General features: G+C 41.9%; 2 protein-coding genes across 6 annotated transcripts in view; both read right to left on the minus strand.

Annotated features, from left to right (window-relative positions):
* Positions 1-12,251, minus strand: part of setd5 (SET domain containing 5) — a 43,516-nt gene extending 31,265 nt beyond the window's left edge. For 2 of the 4 annotated variants that reach the window (XM_037099908.1, XM_037099905.1), the window contains exon 1: positions 11,789-12,251. The gene's annotated coding sequence lies outside the window, so the exon portion shown is untranslated. The remainder of the gene's footprint in view (positions 1-11,788) is intronic. The other 2 variants (XM_037099910.1, XM_037099909.1) reach the window with 1 other exon arrangement.
* A 1,387-nt stretch (positions 12,252-13,638) lies between these two features.
* On the minus strand, positions 13,639-19,211 carry si:dkey-19e4.5 (UBA_like_SF and PTH2 domain-containing protein). Of its 2 annotated transcripts, none has more exons than XM_037099911.1 (7): positions 18,777-19,211; positions 17,996-18,109; positions 17,185-17,256; positions 16,999-17,073; positions 15,868-15,965; positions 15,555-15,669; positions 13,639-15,432 (listed from the first exon to the last, which is right to left on the minus strand). In XM_037099911.1, the coding sequence occupies exons 2-7, from the start codon at positions 18,101-18,103 to the stop codon at positions 15,346-15,348; spliced, it is 555 nt and encodes a 184-aa protein (XP_036955806.1). In that variant the 5' UTR covers positions 18,104-18,109; positions 18,777-19,211; the 3' UTR covers positions 13,639-15,345. The 2 variants fall into 2 exon arrangements, with proteins under 2 accessions (XP_036955806.1, XP_036955807.1); XM_037099912.1 differs by lacking the exon at positions 18,777-19,211 and adding an exon at positions 18,426-18,719.
* Between the last annotated feature and the right edge of the window lie 1,437 nt (positions 19,212-20,648).

Genomic DNA, 20,648 nt, shown 5'->3' on the forward strand with positions numbered 1-20,648 from the left:
GCGGGTCGGCTCGGGTATGGAATGTGATTTGTGCGACTGTCAGAAAACGGGTCGGATGCGGTTTTAAGCATGGTGGGTTCGGGGGGGTGCGGGTTTGCAAATTAAGACCTGTGCAGGACTCTGATCTAAGTGACCATTTTAGTCCTCTAGCTAATTATCAAGCTAATCATGCTAGTTAACGTCAAGGTCTGCGGTAGAAGATGACGGTAAAATATTTCCTTTCTCTAACACTGGATTTATTTATGCCAACGGTTTTACATGAAATCGGATTTTTTCGTGAACAAACTAGATGTTTCTAATACTCTTCAACTCACCGTAGTCAGTCATAGACAACTTTTTTGTCATTTTGTAACTAATTCACGGCTGCTTCGGAGCAACACACAGACCCACCATCTGTCTCCGTGTATGTATGTGTGTGTGAGTGGAGGAGCCTCCAAGTACGTGAAGCGCACTGCTCCAGGTCCGAAAACAGCTTCATATTATTATTTTCACTAACACAACCCTGAATTTGTAGTTCTGAAGTCATTAAAAGTAATGAAAACAAAAAAGACTGACCAAAACGTCGGTATGCGCTGGAGAGGCAGAAATATTAATCAATGTATGGGAGACACTGAATTTTTAAGGTGTGGCTGCTTTTATTTTGCCGTGGCGGTGCGCCACAGTCAATTAGATGTAGCGGAAACCCTGGACAATGTGCAATGGTTTGGCAAAACCAAGACAATTACAGATTGTACAGGTAGTTCAGCTCCTCAAGGATGGCACATCCATACGTGCAGACTCAAGAAGGTTTTGCTGTGTCTCCAGCACAGTCTCAAGAGCATAGAGAAGATACCAGGACACCGCCATTAAACAAGACAGCTGAACAGGGCTGTAGAAGGGAATCAACCCAGCAGCAGGACCATTGTGCTACTTTGTGTGAGAAGGGACTGGAGGAGCACTGTCAGAGCTACAATGACCTCGAGCAGATTCCATGAGGGTGGCATGAGAGCCTGATGTCCTCTGTTGGGACCTGTGATCACAGCCCAGCACTGTGTAACTCGACTGGCATTCATTAGAGAACAGCAGAATAGGCAGGTCTGCCATTGGCAACCGATTCTCTTCACAGATGAGAGCAGGTTCACACTGATGTGACAGGCATGAAAGAGTCTGGAGACGTCATGGTGACCATTATGCTTCCTGTAACATCATCAAGTATGACCAGTTTGGTGGTGGGTCGGTGATGGTCTGGGAAGGCATATCCTTGGTGGGTCGCATAGACCTCCATGTCGTAATCAACGGTACCCTGACTGCTGTTGGGTACCGGGATGAAATGCTCAGCGATTGTCAGACCTTACGCTGGTGCAGTGGGCCTGGGTTCCTCTTGGTGCAGGACAATGCATGGCCTCAGGTGGCCAGAGTGTGAAGGCACTTCCTGGTTGACTAAAGCATTTATGCCATTGGTCGGCCCTCTTATTCCCCTGACCTAATACCAATTGAGCAACAGTAAGACGTTATGTATTGGTGCATCTGAAGAGGCCGAGTACTGCCACAGACTGTCCAGGGGCTCACTGATGCCCTGATCCACATCTGGGAGGACGCAACTCATGCAAGTTAGACCAACCTATGATTTCATTTTTTACTTTTCAATTTTCAGGTAGGCCCGTCACAATAACAAATTTTCCTGGATGATAAATTGTCCCAGAAATTATTGCGATAAACAATAATATTGTCATTTTGAGACAATTTTTCAACTAATATAATGATGCAGCATAATAATGCAAGTACACCCTTTCAAAGATCAATTAACTTTTATTACTCAAGAATATTTAACATTGGAATTGGAATGTGAAGAAGACATTTGAAATATCCAAAATAAATAAAGAAAACAACCAGAAACAATAAATAAAAGAACAATAAATAAAGGACTCTCAGACTTTGTTAGCAAGAATTGCATGGCCCCCCTGTAGCTTTAGTTGTATTTTTTTTTTCCCAGCTGGGAAAACTGCATCAGGTGATTATGTTTTAGGTGCAGATGCATGCTTGTTGTATTGCCGCTTTTGGTTGCTACTGTTTTACAACAAATGTGACATACCAGCTCGTCCAGGTTAAGTGGTTCGCCACGGTCATTCGGTTTGAATCTGAAGTGCTCCCACACTGCAGCTGTCGTGTTCGGCTTTGAAACCAATTCCATCAAATCTCAACTAGTGTTACCTCTGGCTTGCAACTCCTCATAGGGCTCTCATGCTGCAATCTGTGTTATGTCAGGAGCTGGGCCCTGCCTCCCCCACCCAGAGAGAAGGAAAGACTGACAAGAGGGTTCACGTGAGAGACATGAGGAAAACAAACAAGCATCCAAGTGGAAATTATCTAGGCCAGCAAAATTATCAAGCTCATTTTTATTTATCGTACGATTAATTGATTATCGTGACAGGCCTATTTTCAGGGTGATTTTTGAATCCAGCCCACAACGGGTTGATGATTTTGGTTTCCATCAACCGTTTTTCTATCATTTTGTAATCAACAAATTATACAATGTACATCAGTAAAGATTTTCAACTTGAACAATTTGTTTATCAAGATCTGATGTGTGATTAAAGTATTCCCTTAATGTTTTTGAGTAGTGCATTTCATTGCACTTGGCAGCTTTTTAGGACGCCTGTGTGCCCAAAAAAGTCGCACCCCAGAGCCCTGTAAAGGTTTAAGTAAGCTATCATTGTTCTTGAGCCCTGAAGCTCAGCAGAGACCTCAGAGATTTGGGGCTATCAAGTACCCTGAGGAGTTTAGTCATCAGTCAGCTATTATGTAGGGCCCTATGATTTCCGCGATCACAGAATTGTGGGCGGAATCGTGGAATTGGCCAATTAAAATGGAATCTATTGTTTAACACAGAATATCGCGGAATTTGACATAATTTCATTGAAATGCTGTTTTCGTGTAGAAGAGGAACATATGTCTGGGGAAAACTGCATGGGGGGAAGCAAAACTGGGTGGCACAACAAGCCCCCTCCACAGACTGGACTCCCCTGTCAAAACAATTGTAAGCATGGCGAAGTGGCTGCCCACGGCTCCGTCTTCGTCGGCGAAAAAACTCAGAACCTTGACATTTATCCCTCAGTACAGAGCCGAGCAGTTCCCTAACAGCTTGTATGTGTCAGGTGAACTGTTGTATTGCAAAGAAGCAGACCTGAGAAATCATAATTAAAGATGTTTTGCGTGAGAGTTAGCCACCTGTCCGATTCATATTATCAGCATTTAATACCAGATTGACTGTTAACTGCTGCCAACAGTAGCTGCTGTTAGCTAGTTAGCACCGTTAGCCACAGCCCTCTTAGCTGACTCTGCCTGGGCTGGGAGCCCAGAGGACAGGGGGAGGGTTGGTTAGTATGCCAACTTGACATAATGTCACAAGTATAATTTCTCATTTCGTTGGTCATCTTTGCTAATTTTTTTAATATTTACAACTTAAATTTTCAGAACAATTTTGGTATACAAACATTTACTGGATTTTCCTGAGTGCTGACCAGGGCATGTGAGCGGAGTGGCACAAAGGGGGAGCGGAATGTGCGAAATATAGTCAGAGCACAGAGCGGGTTTCAACCCAAAGGCCAGAGCAATGGTTCCGTTTCGCTCAAGTTCCGTTCTGATACTGCTCTCCACGAGTCTACACAGACTCACGTGTGCCTTCAAGGGTTAGCCTACATCAGAGGTCATTTGTTCAGAGATGGAGTTTGTAAAATATTTCGAAAAGCAAACAGACAGGTCATATAGGTGCAACGTCAGGAATTGCTCCCTCTTTTAAATTTGAGTGAGCGTGGAGCAATTTCACCAGAGCTCAATGACATTTTAGGTGAGCGGAGAGCGGTCTTTGAGCGGAGCAATCTGGTATAACTCTGAGCAAAGGAGCGAACACCCACGTAAGTGGGGAGCGGAAATTCTCGCCGCTCAGCTCACATGCTCTGGCGCTGACCATGATCTTATTCAATGAAACCCAAATGAAACCCATAAAAACACAAAATATACTACTGTATGAAGACATGATGAAGTTAAAATGTTTTTGATGCACTTTAATGTACTGTACAGTACAGTCTTGAGGAAATATGTTTGTCAACTCAATACATTTATGTTAATGTTAATTATGTTTAATTTGTGTACATTTTAGTCATTTACATCAAAAACACACTGTTTATGGTAGTATAATAAAAGTAAAAAGGTAAAAAAAAAAAATCACAATGGAAAAAACGGAATTTGAGAAAAAATAAAGTGGAATTTTGGAAAAAATAAAACAGATTTTATAGGACCCTAATTATGCTGCTACCAGTTTATGCTGTAAATTCAATATTCAATAGCTTTGTAACTTCAGTGACATGAGCATCTAGACTTTAAAACTGATACTTTTGTTTACACTCGACAATGTCCAACATTAATTTTAAGGGAAAATCATATACAGTGTAATTAAGGACATTTGAAATGCAGCCTTGTGCATGAGATTTAACAAAAATACTGTATGCAACCAGCACCAGAGTAGACACTGTAACTAATAAGATGCAGAGTTGTTATTTTGAGCATGTCCAAATAATGTGATTTATTTTTTAAACCTAGAATTACAGACATATCAGTCTATAACATTGCAGTAGAGCAAGAGACTGTTAATTTTTGTAATGCCACTGGAAGGCCATGACAACATGGCCTCCCTAACTGTATTAGTTTTGTTGATTTTGTGTGGCATATCTATGATCAAATGTCTAAACCTTGAAACTACAGTCAGTCAGATATGCAAATTAAGTGGTTGTCATTGTTCTAAAAAGGATTCACAACAACCTAAATTGTTCACTATGTCTATCATAAAGCTCCAATGGGAGACTGATAGGAGGGTATACAAGAACATAAAATAAATGTAGGTTTTTAACAGCATGTTCATTCTCAAAGTGTCCACCTGCCTTGCCAACCCTCCATAACACATCTAGTTCAGTGAGATTACACCAGCCCCCTCAGTCGTCCCCCGCACACATGCTTGCTGTATAAGGCAGGATATGAGTATCTGCCATTCCCCAGCACTGCGCAGGTCGAGCTGTACTCTGAGCTACAGCAGGAGGAAATTGAAGTTGAACAACAGGCAGATCATTGAGCCTGGCTTTAAAACAAATGCAATATGTGGTCAGGCAGAAAGCAAGGCTCATTGTAGATCTTATTTTCACACATACCCAAAAACATTTACAATATCACAGAGGTGTAACAACCACTCACACACAGGACATGGATACATTTTTACTAAACATATGCCACTCACTAGCAGCCTCATTCCTATGTCAAGCAAAAACAAGCAACAGAATGAAAGACAACAATGAGTAAAGCTGCAATGACCAGTCATTTACTCAATTATTTGAACGAAAAATGGAAGTACATTAATTGTTTTTCCTTGTCATTTATGACATTTGGATAGTTGGCTGTATAAAGAATCAATATGAAAATGTGACTTCAGGCTTTGGGGAATAGTGTGAGCAATTTTCATAATGTAATATTTTATAGGGTAAACGATTGGTTAAATAACTATGCAAACTTAAATAAATCATAATAACAAATAATCTGCAGATTCATTGATTATGAAAATAGTTGTTGGATGCAGAACTAGTAGTGAGAGTATGCACAGTCTAGGCACAAAAATAACAAACATAAACACAGTGCTATTACAAAGAAGCTTCAATCACTATCATCCCAATTGTGAGATGTAATCGGACAAACTATCTCTCACAACAGCAGCACAATTATGTGTCTTTACCACAATTATAAAGCACAACAGCAGCCTGAAACACATATGGCTGATGCAGAGCCAGCTGAAAACATTTCTGTAGCAATCCATGATCAGACTGATGTACCCTAAAAAATTATGGTATGCACAGACCATATATTTCGATATAGTCTGTAGAAATGTGTGTGGGGGGGGGCACATCCCCCACCACTGTATATTTCAAAAGGGCCTATGGCTGTGTTGTTTCATCACTAGATAATGACTCGACTCTGGCAGCGATGTGGCTGTTGTAATACTGAGCGATCAAGCATCCTGGGAGCACCGTGTGGCCCACCATTAACACAGCAATATCAGGCTGCCTGACTGGACCTGGACCAGGCCAGGGATGAGAGACACACAATGAGCAAAAATACTGCTGTCTATTTGGGCTTGACTACCTCTTGTTCCTCATTTCTGATTCACCATTCCCTATGAGGTGAAAGAGAAATCAGCCTGCTTCTATGGAATGAACTGACTCATAAATGCATAATCAAGATAGCCACAAAGTTAAAAGGTAATTTGAAAACGACATAATGAAGTCAAAACTAACCCCAATCTATCTCTACCTAAAATCAATCCTAAATTCCCAGTGCTTGAAGACGACACTTAGTCTTCACAGTGGCACTTTCCTGTGAGCCATGTCTACTCCCAAATGTGGGGAGGAATGTTTTCCAAGTAGTGGTCTAGCAGAGGCATGAAGCCCATAACAGCCATCTCGCTGTTAGATAAGCTTATGCTCCGGCATAACATAAACCAGAGAAACCCTCTGTCTCTCACCTCGTGATCTCACTGCATGACAAACACATTTACATGACATTTCCATTTCCTCTTTTGGCTGGCAGTCTTATTCAGAGAGACACAAGGGCTTGCCCTGGCTCCACCTCAAACAACATTTGTGGTACAACACATGATACTAGCCAATGCAAGACTACAAGGTGTCACTCAAAGAAAAATCACAGAGGATTGGCAGCCATTTTGTCCTGCTGTGGGGCTTTAACTATCCCACTCTGACTGCTTCAAGTTTCTGAAATTAACACAAAGAAAAACCTATCATGTCTTGAGAAAGGCAACCAAAATTATGGAAAAGGAGTGTGTGAGGTGGTTGTATTTAAATAAAAGATAAACTGCTTGAGTGAGGAGCAAATCTAGGTTGAAAAGAGGTGGTGTTCTATTTTAAGACCAAGCCCATTTATAAAGAATGAGAGAATGGTCACAGATAAAGTTTGTTAAAAAAAAGAAAAGAAACAAAAACCTAAAAACCCACCTAACTCTTTCCAACAGGAACTAATCCGTTCTCGCCTCTGTTTGTACAAAACAGGGCAGCTGGTTGGTGTGGCTCGATTTTGGGGCAAAAGGTCCCTTGGTTGTTTTTCTTCTGCCCTGCTCCTTATTTGCTCCCTCTCCCCATATGACAACACCCTCAGAGCAAACACACATGAAAATGTGCTTGAGGATTTAGCCATCTTGATTTCATCTCACACAAAACATTATGGTGTTTTAATCTACCATTATTTGGTTTCCTTTATTGTCCTGCTTAGTTACATGAATGACAAGGATGGACAGGACCAGGGGAAAAGTGCCAAAGAGAGAAGCGAAGCAATATGTGGTGAAGCCTAAAATGGCTTCCTGCAGTTCAAAAGGTGGATACAGAAACTTTGAATATTGGTGAGCCTTTTTTCCTGCTATGCGCTCAGCCAAGTATCACAAGAAAGTAAGACAGGCAGCATGACAGTAAATAAAGAAAAGGAAATGAAGGACAAGAGCGCAATAAAACAAGAGCAGGAGAGAGAGAAAGAACACACAGAGACAGAGAGAGACAGAGAGAGAGAGAGAGAGAGACAGAGAGAGACAGAGAGAGAGAGAGAGAGAGAGAGAGAGAGAGAGAGAGAGAGAGAGAGAGAGACAGAGAGAGAGAGAGACAGAGAGAGAAAGAGAGAGAATTACGTAGATGCCTGCCTCACCCCCCCCCTTTTGGCCTTGTTTTTTTCCCCAGCCTCCTCCTCCTCCTCCTCCTCCTCCATTATTCTCCCAAGAAGCATTGCTTCTCGGCACGAAACGGAATTAACCAGCACAACCCTCTGCAACACTGCTCCTCCAGCGCCGAGAAAATGCTGCGCCCCATTGGAGCAGCTCCAGAGCTCCTGCGCCAATAGGAAAGCACCAATGAGGCAGGCGTCAGAGCTACTTGTTTTTAACCCCGTTGTGCAGGATGGCAAGCCACACAACACAGAGCAGCTGCAGAGGCTACAGAAAGGGGCCGGTAAATGCACTGGTACTACATACATCTCCAAAATTTAAATGCAGATGGTATCTGAGTCAGTCTCTCTCACAACAGAAGAAATCAGCCATCTATGCAACACAAAAAAATCCACATTGTTACTTTTATAGGCCAAGAAAATAAAGATATAAAATAAATGTGAAGGTACATCTTAATATTTTAATTTTCATAGAACACTGATATCAACTTGCCTTTAAGGAACAAGAGAAAGACCATTTGCTGCACACTGATAGTATGTAATGTGGTCAAACTACTAGAGAGAACATGCATGCAACTGCTTCTCACTTATGTGCATTTGAATTTAATCTTTCCGCTTCAATGCAGGAACAGAAGCACAACACAGGCTCAGCTGACTTGGCCACATAGGCACAGTGCACATGAAACCTTATTTACATATCAATAGCTACACCTGCCCTCCATCTAACATTACAGAGTGTCATCAGCATGCAAATGGTAAGCTAAAAGGACAGGCCCCCGATCCCTATTCCTCAAAGCAACACCCCATGCTCCCTCTCTCTCTTCTCCAACGGTCTGCATCGAGACAGAATCCTGTCTTCTTTTGGAAATGGGCCAACATCCTGCCTCACACTCTCCTGTACAATCACACATACAAACCAGGGTTTACATTCAGTACAGTGTATGATGTAGACTCATCGGAACACACTGCTTGTCTATTCTGATCACGTTACCAAGCACAAATCACCCATCGGTTAAATTTCTGGGTTTGTATCCACTCTGTGGATGTGTATGAGAGAGACCGAATCTTGTTCCTTAGCAAACAGAAAATGGGGCCAGTCTAACCTTGAATGTCTACACATTCCTTAGATCACCAATGTTTCAGGGGCCCATATTGGGGAAAAAAGGTTCCACATCCTGCAGACAGAGCCACACATATAAAGGTCAGTACTGCTCCAGAGGGGAATGGTTCTTTACCAATTGTTGGTAATGCAATACCCCTAACACATGTATCTTGCTCTAAAACCTAATCTCAAGGTGCTTGAGAGGCCTTGAAAACTAACATGGCAGGTCAGTTCCCGACAGAGAAGCCGCCAAGCAGTACATGGCATGCTTTCCCAGGGTGGTAGGTTGAGTTAAAAAGACACATCAGGGTCAGGGGGAGTGCTGTAAGGGCTCGTGTTTCCAATGATTCTGAGTGGCCAGGTTTGTACACTGCAGCCCACACAATCTATTAAAAGATGTGAAACATATTCAGAGAATGTCAGTCACAACCAATGAAAACAAGGCACAGCACACTGCGATCTGGCTTCCAACAGTCGTCAAGATCAATCCAAATACTTGGCGCTGCCTGAACACCCCCAGCAGGGCATGAGTGTAATCTTTGTACTCATGAGGCAAGGTCGACACAGTCTTGAAAAAAAATGTACTTGAAGATACACACATACATTCTCAAATTTCCATTTATTTAGCATGTAATCCACAAAACCAAGAAATGTGACTTTGGCCGATTCATGGACACCAAATGTTGCACCTCTGGTGTTGTTTAAGCATTCAATCTATCTGTTTAAATAAGACAAAACAAACAAATATGGCATAAGTATGGCCAAATGATTTTTGACAAGTCATACAAATATATCACTGCTGGGAGGTAGTCACACATCCAGAGACCCAATAATTGATCGAAGCATGAAAGAGCAAAAATAACGTTTTGTTCTTATGTGCTTGCTGTGTCCACTGCTCCAGACTCCAGGCGCAGCACGATGTTAGCCGACGCTATGCAGCGGCGTGGAGCACAGCTAGACAGGCGACGGGTAGGGCAGCCGTTTGTGCTCGGGAAACACGGGGTCTTGATAAATTAAAAAGCTCAGAGGAAAGAAACACAAAACAAAACACACACACTGCATGTGCGGAAAGGCGCTATTTAATTACCAAGCAATTTCCCCTAACTTGACAACTGGCGACTAGCTGTCGCTAGCTTAATTCTCAATCTACTTCATTTAACCTAAAAACGACTTTTGAAATTATGAGGCACAGTTTAATTTTGAAGCCAGATTTTGTTTCCTGAAATCAGCACAATAGCGGTGTAACGTCAGATCAAACGATTTCAATCAAGAAATGATCAGACTCATCAAACACGCAATGGTGTTTGAACATACAGCAGCTACGATGTCTCGATCTTGATCGAAACGTGTGATTGCTACATTCCGGTTCAACAATCACCCTTACTCACACATAGAAATAAAAAATGGAGGCTAAAAAAGGAAACAAGAGCTCCCCTCTAAAATACCACCCATTTCTCTAAACTGCCACCGAGGCTGGGGGTTGGTAGGTGGGGGAGGTGATGAACAGCAAGTCAGTACTCAACAGATCTGGTTTTCTGATTGCTAGATCCAACACACAGGAAAAATAGCACGAATAAAGAAAACACAACCGAGCTTTCAGCTCGATTCACACGCATGAGTGGAGTGAGGAATGTTGCCAAAGACAAACGCATTACCATGATGTAGCCAAAAAACACCATGATGCATACACCGCATTTTTCAGAAAACCATACGCATAGGTCCAACAAAAAAAAGAATAAACAATACGTTCGTACATCTACGTTTTCGGGTGTGAATATAAATGTAACCAAAGGTTCACTGTATGCTGTAAAGTGCTAGTTCAAAATGAGGACACAATCAACTGGAAAACATCCAAAAAGTTAGCTAAGAGGCTAGAATAGCATTTGTTGCCTATGGCTGTCTGCTAACGTTAACTAACACAGCAGCTGCTTGCTTAGCTAACACAAATCAACAGTCATGGTCGACATTCAAGTTGTGTCATGGACAACTTTACAGAAATTCGACAGTTTCGTGGCCCAACAACAACGTGTGACATGTAGTCGTAAAAAACGATGCAAAAACGTGTTGTTGGTTCTTACGAATCAAGTTTGCATATTACCTTACGGGCTTTGATTCCGAACTTCTGAGCCCCAACCCCTATGGGCTGTAGGTCGCTTGCTCTCAAATTAACCCGATACCTATGCAACAAACCAAGTAAACCGCCAATAGCGTGCTGCTGATGTTGTTTTGGCCTTTATAATTTACTTTAGAATATGTTATGTTAAACCTCTGTAGAAACACATTACCGAAACTTGAACAAGATTTATTTATTAATGCTTCAAACCGGCCCTCATTTGCTGCTCTGTTGCCTTGGGAAGAACTAACCTCCGCCAAACGGTGAGTTAATGTAACGTTAACATACATGGATAGCTCAGTGTGAGCGATTCATCTCTGGTAAGACAACTGAGAAAAACCTGGTCGAGGGGATGCCTTGATAAACTAAATGTCACACAAGTCAAACTCCTGAAAACTTGCAGAATGAGTTCTAGGGACATGATTACTCGAAATTATGTTACAGCATTGCCTATCATTTGACTTGTAGTGTGCTGGATTCCCAGCCAAACGAGCTTGCTATAAAAAAAAAAAAAAACAAAAACAAAAAAACAACACGAGGACGTGATACAAAAAAAATAAAATCCATGGGAGATCAGTCCAGGCGCAGCTAAATGCACCCCTGTAAGAAGACCATCATCATGGTGAGCTTTTAACCATCCAAGCAAGCCGCTTGAACGTGGAAATGTAGTGGGGACAACCAACTTGTTCGCAGTATAAGCTAACGTTAGCTGAGTTAGTTAGCTTCATAGCTATGTTTCATTGACTGGAAACATGGTCAATACGTGAATGTTAAATATATGTTACTGCCAGCACGGGGGGTGTTAACAACTGACACAAATTTAATGTACTCACCTAAAGAGGCATTCCAAACTTGTATAAGCGAGGCAGATTCAAGTCAAGAAGAAAGTCCTTAGAGTATCCCAACATCAAATCCAACTAGACCAGTAGGCCAGCAGACCAGCCTCGGAGTCTCCTGTATCCTTTGCCCTTAAAAGTAGCTCCCTCTCCAGAGGTAGGAAACAAACTTCTCAGGGTCTCCAACGCGAGGCGGAAGGCGGAAAGTTAAATTCCCTGTCCTGTTCAGGTGCACTGCATCCATTGAGTGTCTTTTATAGATCCTCGGTGGATAAATCCATTTATTTGGGTTTATTTTATATTTACAGTCGCTATTTATATTGTGATATATGCTGCTGTATGTGATACGGGGCTCTGGTTCTGTCTTGGGTCCTTACATTCGCAGAGGCGCCCATCCCCCTCCTCACCGGCATCGACCGCGGGTCCCAGCGAAACTGACACACAACCACGCCACGGGGTTTCCCTGGCGACCGTGCAGGGGCTCGCTTTCTGGGCGGCCCTTAATGCGAAATCCCGCCTCTATCCAATGATTCGATAGCAATGTGCCAATCATGTTACACTCGACACATACATGCATGTCTTTGGTAAAATACAACGTCGATTATTTACTTTCCTTCGGTTACGTAACACGGGGCGGGCACTCCTGTGGGGAGGGGTGCGAAAATTCAGTTCCATCATGATATGTGTGTGCTGGTGGCATACCGAGAGGAGAGCTGCACAGAGTGGCTGGATCTGGGAACATATTTTATACCCAACAGAGGATATTTACCAGCTTTCGGGAGATGCTCGTTATTAAATTCAAATGCCATGGAATTAATCTCAATGCGTTAGAAGGACCAATATTTTTTTTATTTGAGGTTTACATCCATCAGTCTTAACATGGAAGGAGCCTTCACACCAATAGATAGTGGCAAGCGTTAGCTACACGGGGTCTCAGGGGCCCAGTTCCAGGGACACCAGAGGCAGGGTTAGCCCACTGGGTCAGCCCCACCTACCGGTATGTCAGACGAATGGGGTATGAGGTGCCGCCCTGGTAGCATCTGGAAAGGGGTTGGGCAGCGAAATTGACCAGTGCTCCTGCGTTACACCTTATTACTGGTCCCTCCTACCGTTGTTCCTGCTGCCGACATCAGTTCTTTTCCCGCACTTGGCAGCCACAGAAAAAGTAGCCGTCGTGTTGAGAGTACCCTTACATACAGCGGCTCAGTAAAAGCAATCTATCCGGGAGTTGTCACTTACCTAGTGGATCGGGCGAAAATTCTTAACGTTGGCTATGTTAGTATTAACAGAAAGGGAACACAGGCGCAGCCCTTGTTTCTTGCTGAATAATGTAACGTTTTTTGCCATTGCAAACCAGCCACGCCGGATTGACAAGCGTTGAGGAGACACTTTTTAATAGATACAAATAAATGCAGGATAATTTAAAAATGCGGACTACGATGTTCATAAACAACTCCTAACTCTGCCGCAGTTGGTGTCGTGTCATGTCATGAGACTTGGTGGGCGACTTTGATTGGCTGTGGTGATAAATGCCAACGTCATATGTTGCAGAGGTCTGACGAGCGATGACATTAGATGGCAGAACAGCACAATTGATACGATGCGGCTGTGGGGGAAATACAATGGACCACAACTGATAAAGAACAGTAAATATAGGTGGTTTTGAAAATACTTAGAACATTTGCTCAGGCGATCGACGCAGGTATAGCAAAGAAGTAACGCACTATGCTCCCTACCGTCATAACTGTAGACTTCCCCTTCACATAATATGTAACAGTTCAGAACTGTAATATGTCAATGTCTTAACCACAGTAACAAAATAAGTCCACACCGGAACAATGGCCAAGTCATGGACGAAAGTGTTTCTTTTTAGTCAGTGGATTATATTTGAAAAACACATTGAAATAACATCAAGAGTCTACTCCCTTATCGCTTGTTTTGGTTACCTTCAGCAGAATAATTCCGAGAGGATGTCATGAGGTTAATAGTTCAACAATTTATAAACAGGACTGCCATGGTAGGCAGCGGCCATATTCAACAGCACTGCCATTGTTACTGCGGTGAAAAAGCAATGTCATATGGCTGGTCCAAACCACGCACTGCAACATGGCTGTGTTCAACCCTCCCCCACACTGCTTTCACTGCTACAGTCCAAGCACACCCCTCTCTAAGCACAGTCTCTGTGAATGCTTGAGTCTGAAGGTAAAAACATGATTCGGGCTTCTCCTTACTTAATCTTGAGGCATTTTAATTGTCTCCATAATCTGGAGTACTCAAACATATTACTGTATAACACAGGAGGTATCAAAGTGTGGACATGTTACTAAAACTGACGGAAATTTAAGATTCCAGTGATCTGTTTAAATATACATTTCATGTAGCATGCATTACACTGTCATTTCTTGTGAAGATTTCTCTTACAAATGTCATTTTTAACATTGAGCTTCCAATTCTCAAAGTGGCAGCTCAAAGCCACAACTTTTTTGTAAGTGAGGGCACAGACACACAACAGCTCACACATCATTCTTTGTGTATTAAGATGATCAATGTGCGAGGCTATTTACCAACTCCATAACAATTGTCATACACACATCATCTGTGTTCTCTCAAGATGTAAACTGATCAACTCCATTATTGGGTTAGGGTCCATTATAACTATCCACAACAGGCAGAGTGCATAAAAGGCCTAGCACAAACCCTAACTATGTGTGACATTAGGCTCCCCCTCTTCCACCATCAAACTCAACCAATGAACTCAAAAATTGTAACACATTGTTTGTTTCCTGTTGCAGAAAGAAAAAATTACAATAAAACAAAGTTCAGTAACTGTGCATACTGTTTAGGATGGCACACCACAGATTATACGGTATATGGCCCTAACAGGCATATGTATACAAATATAGCCAATATCAATGAGTGACGTTATTGAGTCTGTAGGATAGGGATCCTTGGGAGGATAATTGCATACAGACACAAAATCAATTAAAATAAAAAGAAAATAGTGTTCACATATTAATCAGGTTATAAGTTATTTTTCACTCAGGGAGAAGTGGATCCAGCAGGGAAATATATCCGCTACAGGCATAACTGTAATTGCACTGTTTATTAGGCTACATTACATGGCCCCTTGAATAAGCACAATTACAATGTTGTTCAACCACTAACAAAACTCAGTTTGACCTTTTCATATCTGAAATTGGACAACAGACTAAATGTGTTTGAAAACTGTCATCAATAAGACTCCTCTAAGTAGGTGGCCTGTTTAATAAGAGGGAAAGGTCACCGGAGAAAGACTGCCTTCGTCTTCTTCCCCTATGAAGAACTCCTCCTGCTCTCAATGGCAGACAAAGCGGCGACAAAGAATAAAAGGGAAACAAATGGCTGAGAGTGTTTGTTTTCTGGTGCTGGGACATTTGCCCTGTTCTTTCGGTCTTTTAAAAGGTTGTTACACTCTTGCATGCCAAGACTCTCCCTGCTGCTGCAAAATGCTGCCCACTGCTGGTTGCATGATGGCACTGCAGAGCCATGCCTTCCCAACCGTGGGTTTTAGCCCCTCAAAGCAGTTTCAGACTCCCAGTGACATTGTTCACCATCTCCTCCTCACCCATGATGGCCAGGACAGTGCGGGACCCAGCCTCAACCTGCCAAACACAAAAGGGATAGGTTATGTGCTCAGACTCCCAAATGTCTACATGCCCTGTGTAACACTGACAAATCAACCAAATTTTACCCAAAAACATCAGAATTGGCCTGTTTCTCTCACCTGGGTAAGCCCTGCATCCTGTACCAGGTAGGTGGGCAGGCTGAGGCTCATGGCCAGAGCCTGCAGCTCCAGTAGGTGAGCCACATTGGTGCCCTGGACCACCACTTTCTTGGCTCTGTATTAACAACATTCACAATTACTTTTCCATCAATAATGTTAATTTAGTATCGACTCCACTATTCAAGAATGTTATAATTACTGGCAAGATATATATGAAAATTATCTCTGGAGTCAGCAACACCTCACCAAGCAATGCTACAAAACAGACACTGAGAAAACAAAGGGCGGACAAATATGTGGTAGAAGGCCTTACCCACTGTGGTCCCACTTCCAGGCCATCTCCCTCCAGCTGTTCTTCTCCTGTAGAGCCTGGTACAAACCCACAGCAGCATGGCCAACCTGGGCTGCCACCTGCACAAACACACAGCTCTGAGTTCAAACCTATACATATGTTTAACTTTTCAGCTGTACTGAAAATTGCCTCAAATTAAGTTAAACTTTTTACTTGAAAAAGATAATTGCTCTAAATCAATGCATTTGCATGAGATCCAAATGACCTTTTAACTGAAAATGATATGAGCATACTACACTAAGAGCAGAGCACAACAATCACCCATGTAGTGTTCATTATTGGAAGAACATGGAAAATTACAGACAGATGACAAACTGAAGTCAGTCTTAACAGAACACACAGACATAGCAGACACTACATCACTCTAAAACCAGAAATAGGAGTTAGTAAACTAGGCAATAAACTAGGTTTTTATTTTAACCAATCATTATTAAGTAAATGCTGATAGCATGTAATGGATATAGACTAATGACACATGACATTGATGGCAACATTTATTTTGGTTCCCATTAGAAATGTCACAATTTCCCTTATCCGTGTTTGGAGTACAAGTCAGGGCACGTATCCTTTGCTGTACAAGGATGTGTGTCAGACTTGGGCACAGACAGACAGCAGAGGAGAGAAGCAGAGATCAATAAGCCACATTAAGACACATTCATCTGTGACTGGGAGGGCTGTAAATGATTGAGTCATACTTTGTATATGTCACCAACAATTTATTGATCAGTGAAACTATTTTAAAGATTTAAAATGAAATTGTGACACCCCGAGTTCCAATACACTTTGCTTTCATTATGCAATGCTGTCTGACACCAGGCAGAGGCAATTAAGTATGACTAGCAATCCAGTCAACTAGGCACCTGGTAACAATTCTGCCTTCATGTCCTAACTGTAAATATTACAAAGACAATTTAGTTGTCTTTGTAACACTGGCAGAAGTTGTCTGTTTCCACTCTAAATACATGGGAAAGAATTCAAGATCCAGCTTGGTTAAAAAGTTCTGCTTTGACATTTTGTCAGTGCTGCATTTCTTCAGAATGGATTGTCTATTTGAACACAGCACACATTTGCCACTGGCACCATTGGACTTGCCTTTCCAATACCCATGGCAAGATCCATGTTCACCACAAACACCATCTTGAACATGAGATCATCGTCTCCCTCCTCCTGAGGGTCAGAGCAGACAAAAAGAGACACTGAGATTTGGATTGGGACAAACTCCCTGAGGTCTAATGTACCAAGGTGTACCTGTGGGGACTAAGGCTAGCTTATTGGCACCTCATTCTCCAGCTTGTTGAAGTAGTACATGGCCGCCTCTTCGGCAGACACATTCCGAGTGTGGAGAAGTGCCTTAAGTGGTGAGAAACAATGAAAATGGTCAGAGAACAAAGCAACGGGCTATGTGACAATTTTGATTGACCAATGATCTATGATGATGATCAGCTAAGGCACATACATTTATTCAATTAAACCTCAACTTTCAATGGTTCAATTTTAGTTCACGCTATTTTTACTAGATAATTATTTGTGATGTGCAATTAGTGGTGGATGATGCCATGTTGGATTTAGTCTCAATATATCAAACAAACTTCTTACTGAAATGAATGAAATGCATAGCTACATTATGTTTCAGCAGTGGTATCTAAGTCTAAATACAAGTCAAATCAAGTCTGTTGGTCTGTTTATCACAATGCCAGGTCAAATCATCTTTTGGTGAGGCTCTATTTTAAGTCAGTCTTGGTAGAAACTGTCCTTGAGGAGACTTAGCATAAACAGTATCTGGAAATAATCTGAAAATTCTAAAGCTACAGGATTATGATCTTCATCAAAAATTGAAAAATCACAAAAAAACAAAGTATTGCAGTGATATATTGTATGAGTCATTTAGGGTAATCGATGTGAGCGATTACAATGAGATCACAGGCGCGACTACAACTCAATTACGGTGTAATTAGCGCAATAAATGCATACACTTAAGTATTGTTTACTGACAAATCAACCATTCCACTGAAAAACGCAACATTCCCATACACAGTTATCATTAGATGTTGATGTGAATGTTGCCTTAATGGTGAAACGAACACCCCACCTGTTTGGCTGCCTCCTCTGGGATGTCCAGCTCTCTGAGCTGCTGCAGAAACACAGGGTTGACCTCCTGAGAGACCGAGTCTGGGCCTGACTGCTCTGACGGCTCCATTCTCGACTGCATTAAAGACACCAGAAACCGTAAACACCATGCACGGTACTAGCCCACATAGAATGGGATTGTGAATACTGAACACCTTAAAACATCATATGCCCTTATCATGCTCTCATAAAACAGATGCCAGTGATTCTGAAAGAATGCACACATTCATAGGTGGATGGCATATTAGCACACACGACTAGCTAATACGACAGATTGAGTCACAATGGGTGTTAACCTCCTGTGACTGAATTGAGCTGCAAATGGTGATTTGACGTTTCATTCATACTATGCACAAAGTGAATATAAAGAGTATTACAAAAAACAATGCAACCTTATCAGAGAGCCAGAGTGTGAGGTAGTCACGGAGAGGTTCCAGTGAACGCTAGCTGTACGCAGGTCGCAACTAGCTCACCCAATAACGTTAACGTACACGCCATTCAAATTAGCATCGAAAACACTTAACGTTAAGCTGACGTTAACAGTTAGCTTTCGTTTGGACTAAGTTACTGAGCTCTTCCAGCGTAAATCACAAACTGCACTAAGATGCTTATGGTTGACGCCTGAGAGTTTAGCATCAGCTTATTAGCTGCTGTTACAAAGGTATAGTTAGCTAACGTTAGCATTAACGCTAGCCGCTACAGCTAACCGGGCTAGCATCAGTCATCGGTTTGCCTGTAGTTACCTGTTTTATGCAGCTAGCTCGACAGCAGGAATGACGATGACTGCCCCGCGGCTTCTAAAATTCCAATTTTTTCCACCGAGTAAACAGTTTCTGTCGATGTGGAATTACATTCAGAGGGACTCCTGACTGTGTGTCTTCAGCATTACTCCATTTTGAACCCTTGCTTGTTGGCAGAGGATGCTGCTCCTTGTCGAATCACGGTGCGCTGTTACTGCTGATGTTAACGAAGGGCTGATGACCTGCGTCTGCACACAGTGCTCACATGAAGCCTAATCACCGCTGGCACAAACGCAAGCATGAAGGTTGGCTATAATAACCTCGTTATCACATAGTTATGGCATTTTCGACTTAAAATTACTTTAAACAGAATGTTCTGTAGTTTCTATTTAGTTTCAGTCGGCCTGTATCCTTAACGAGCAGACTATCTTCGACCTGTGCGGAAAGGTCAAAAGTAGATTAAGCCTTTTTTATGTTAAAGGGCTTTTTGTTAAAGGGCAATTCCGCCAATTTTACACCTTTAAGGTCTCAGGGAGTGCAAGAGTGAGGTAATAGTATAAAACCTTAGTGGGCCCAGAGGAGGCTGCGTGTAATCTGAGAAATTGCCTCCAGTGACATTTCTCAGTAATGCAGGGCACACTCACACTGCAGCCCCTGGCAAATATTATGGAATCACCACTCTTGGAGGATGTTCATTCAGTTCCCTCATTTTGTTGAAAAACAGCAAATTACAGACATGCCACAAAACTGTATTTATTAAAAACACCAACCTTCCTACTTTAAGAGACGTAAAAATAAATAAATAAATAAAAAGAAAGAAGTTTTCACATCTTTTGCCCTATGTCAAGATGCATTGTCATCTAGGAAAATTACATCATCATCACCAAGCATCCTTTCAAGTGATGGAATAAGAAAGGTGTCCACAATTTCAATATGAACTTGAGCATTTATGAATTATTATTATTTATTTATTTATAAATTTCACTGGAGCAGCACCAAACAAAAGTTCTAGCATCATCACCTTGCCCAATGCAGATTTGTGATTCATCACTGAATATGACTTTGATCTTGCCATTTACAGTCCGTGACTGGATCCCATTTGTTCCTCATTTGTTTTGTTGTGCATTTTCTGTTTCAAGATATATCTTTTTCTTTGTTTGTTTTTTCGATCTATTGATGCTTGGATGTCTTCCTTGGTCTATCACTATGCGTCCCTTTTACTACTTGGTCCAGATTTTCCACACAGCTGACTGGAAACAACCAGCATGTTTTGCAACATTCCATGATGGCTTACCTTCTTGAAGAAGTTTTATAATCCTTTCCTTTGTTTCAACTGACATCTCTCATGTTCGAACCATGATTCATGTCAGTCCAGGTAGTCAACAGCTCTCTAAGGTGTGAGCTCTCTTTTATAACTGCAGACTACATAGCAGATTTAGTCTGATGCAGGTGTTTGTATTAGAACTGCTAATTACAGGGTAATTCCATAATATTTTCCTCAGAATTGAGTGATTCCATATTTTTTTCCTGTGCGTGATCTAAAAAAACAATTGTGACTTATTTTCTTTCTTTCTTTTAATGTTTCTTAAAGCCAGAAAGTTGGCATTTTGAATAAATATAGTTTTGTGGGATGTCTGTGATTTGCATTTTTTCTACAAAATGAAACAATTGAATGAGTATCCTCCAAGAGTGGTGATACTATAACTTTTGCCAGGGATTGTAAGTGTGCTTTGATACGGTACGGTTGCTCACGCACAAGCACAAACATGGGTGCACAAGATGGACATTAAGTATAATCTTGTGTATAACGCCGTCTTGCATAATCAAGAAATCTAAGAGTGTTAGAGGGCCGTCAATGACCGAAACAACACAAGA

This window comes from Acanthopagrus latus, chromosome 6 (genome assembly GCF_904848185.1).
Source record: "Acanthopagrus latus isolate v.2019 chromosome 6, fAcaLat1.1, whole genome shotgun sequence".
Classification (NCBI taxonomy): domain Eukaryota; kingdom Metazoa; phylum Chordata; class Actinopteri; order Spariformes; family Sparidae; genus Acanthopagrus; species Acanthopagrus latus.

Coding starts and splice junctions, on each gene's coding strand:
- si:dkey-19e4.5 (XM_037099911.1), bottom strand. CDS start 18,103: ATGGAGCCGTCAGAGCAGTCAGGCCCAGACTCGGTCTCTCAGGAGGTC. Junction 17,257..17,995: donor CAGAGGAGGCAGCCAAACAG/GTGGGGTGTTCG, acceptor TCACCACTTAAG/GCACTTCTCCACACTCGGAA. Junction 15,966..16,998: donor TTGCCATGGGTATTGGAAAG/GCAAGTCCAATG, acceptor GTGTTTGTGCAG/GTGGCAGCCCAGGTTGGCCA.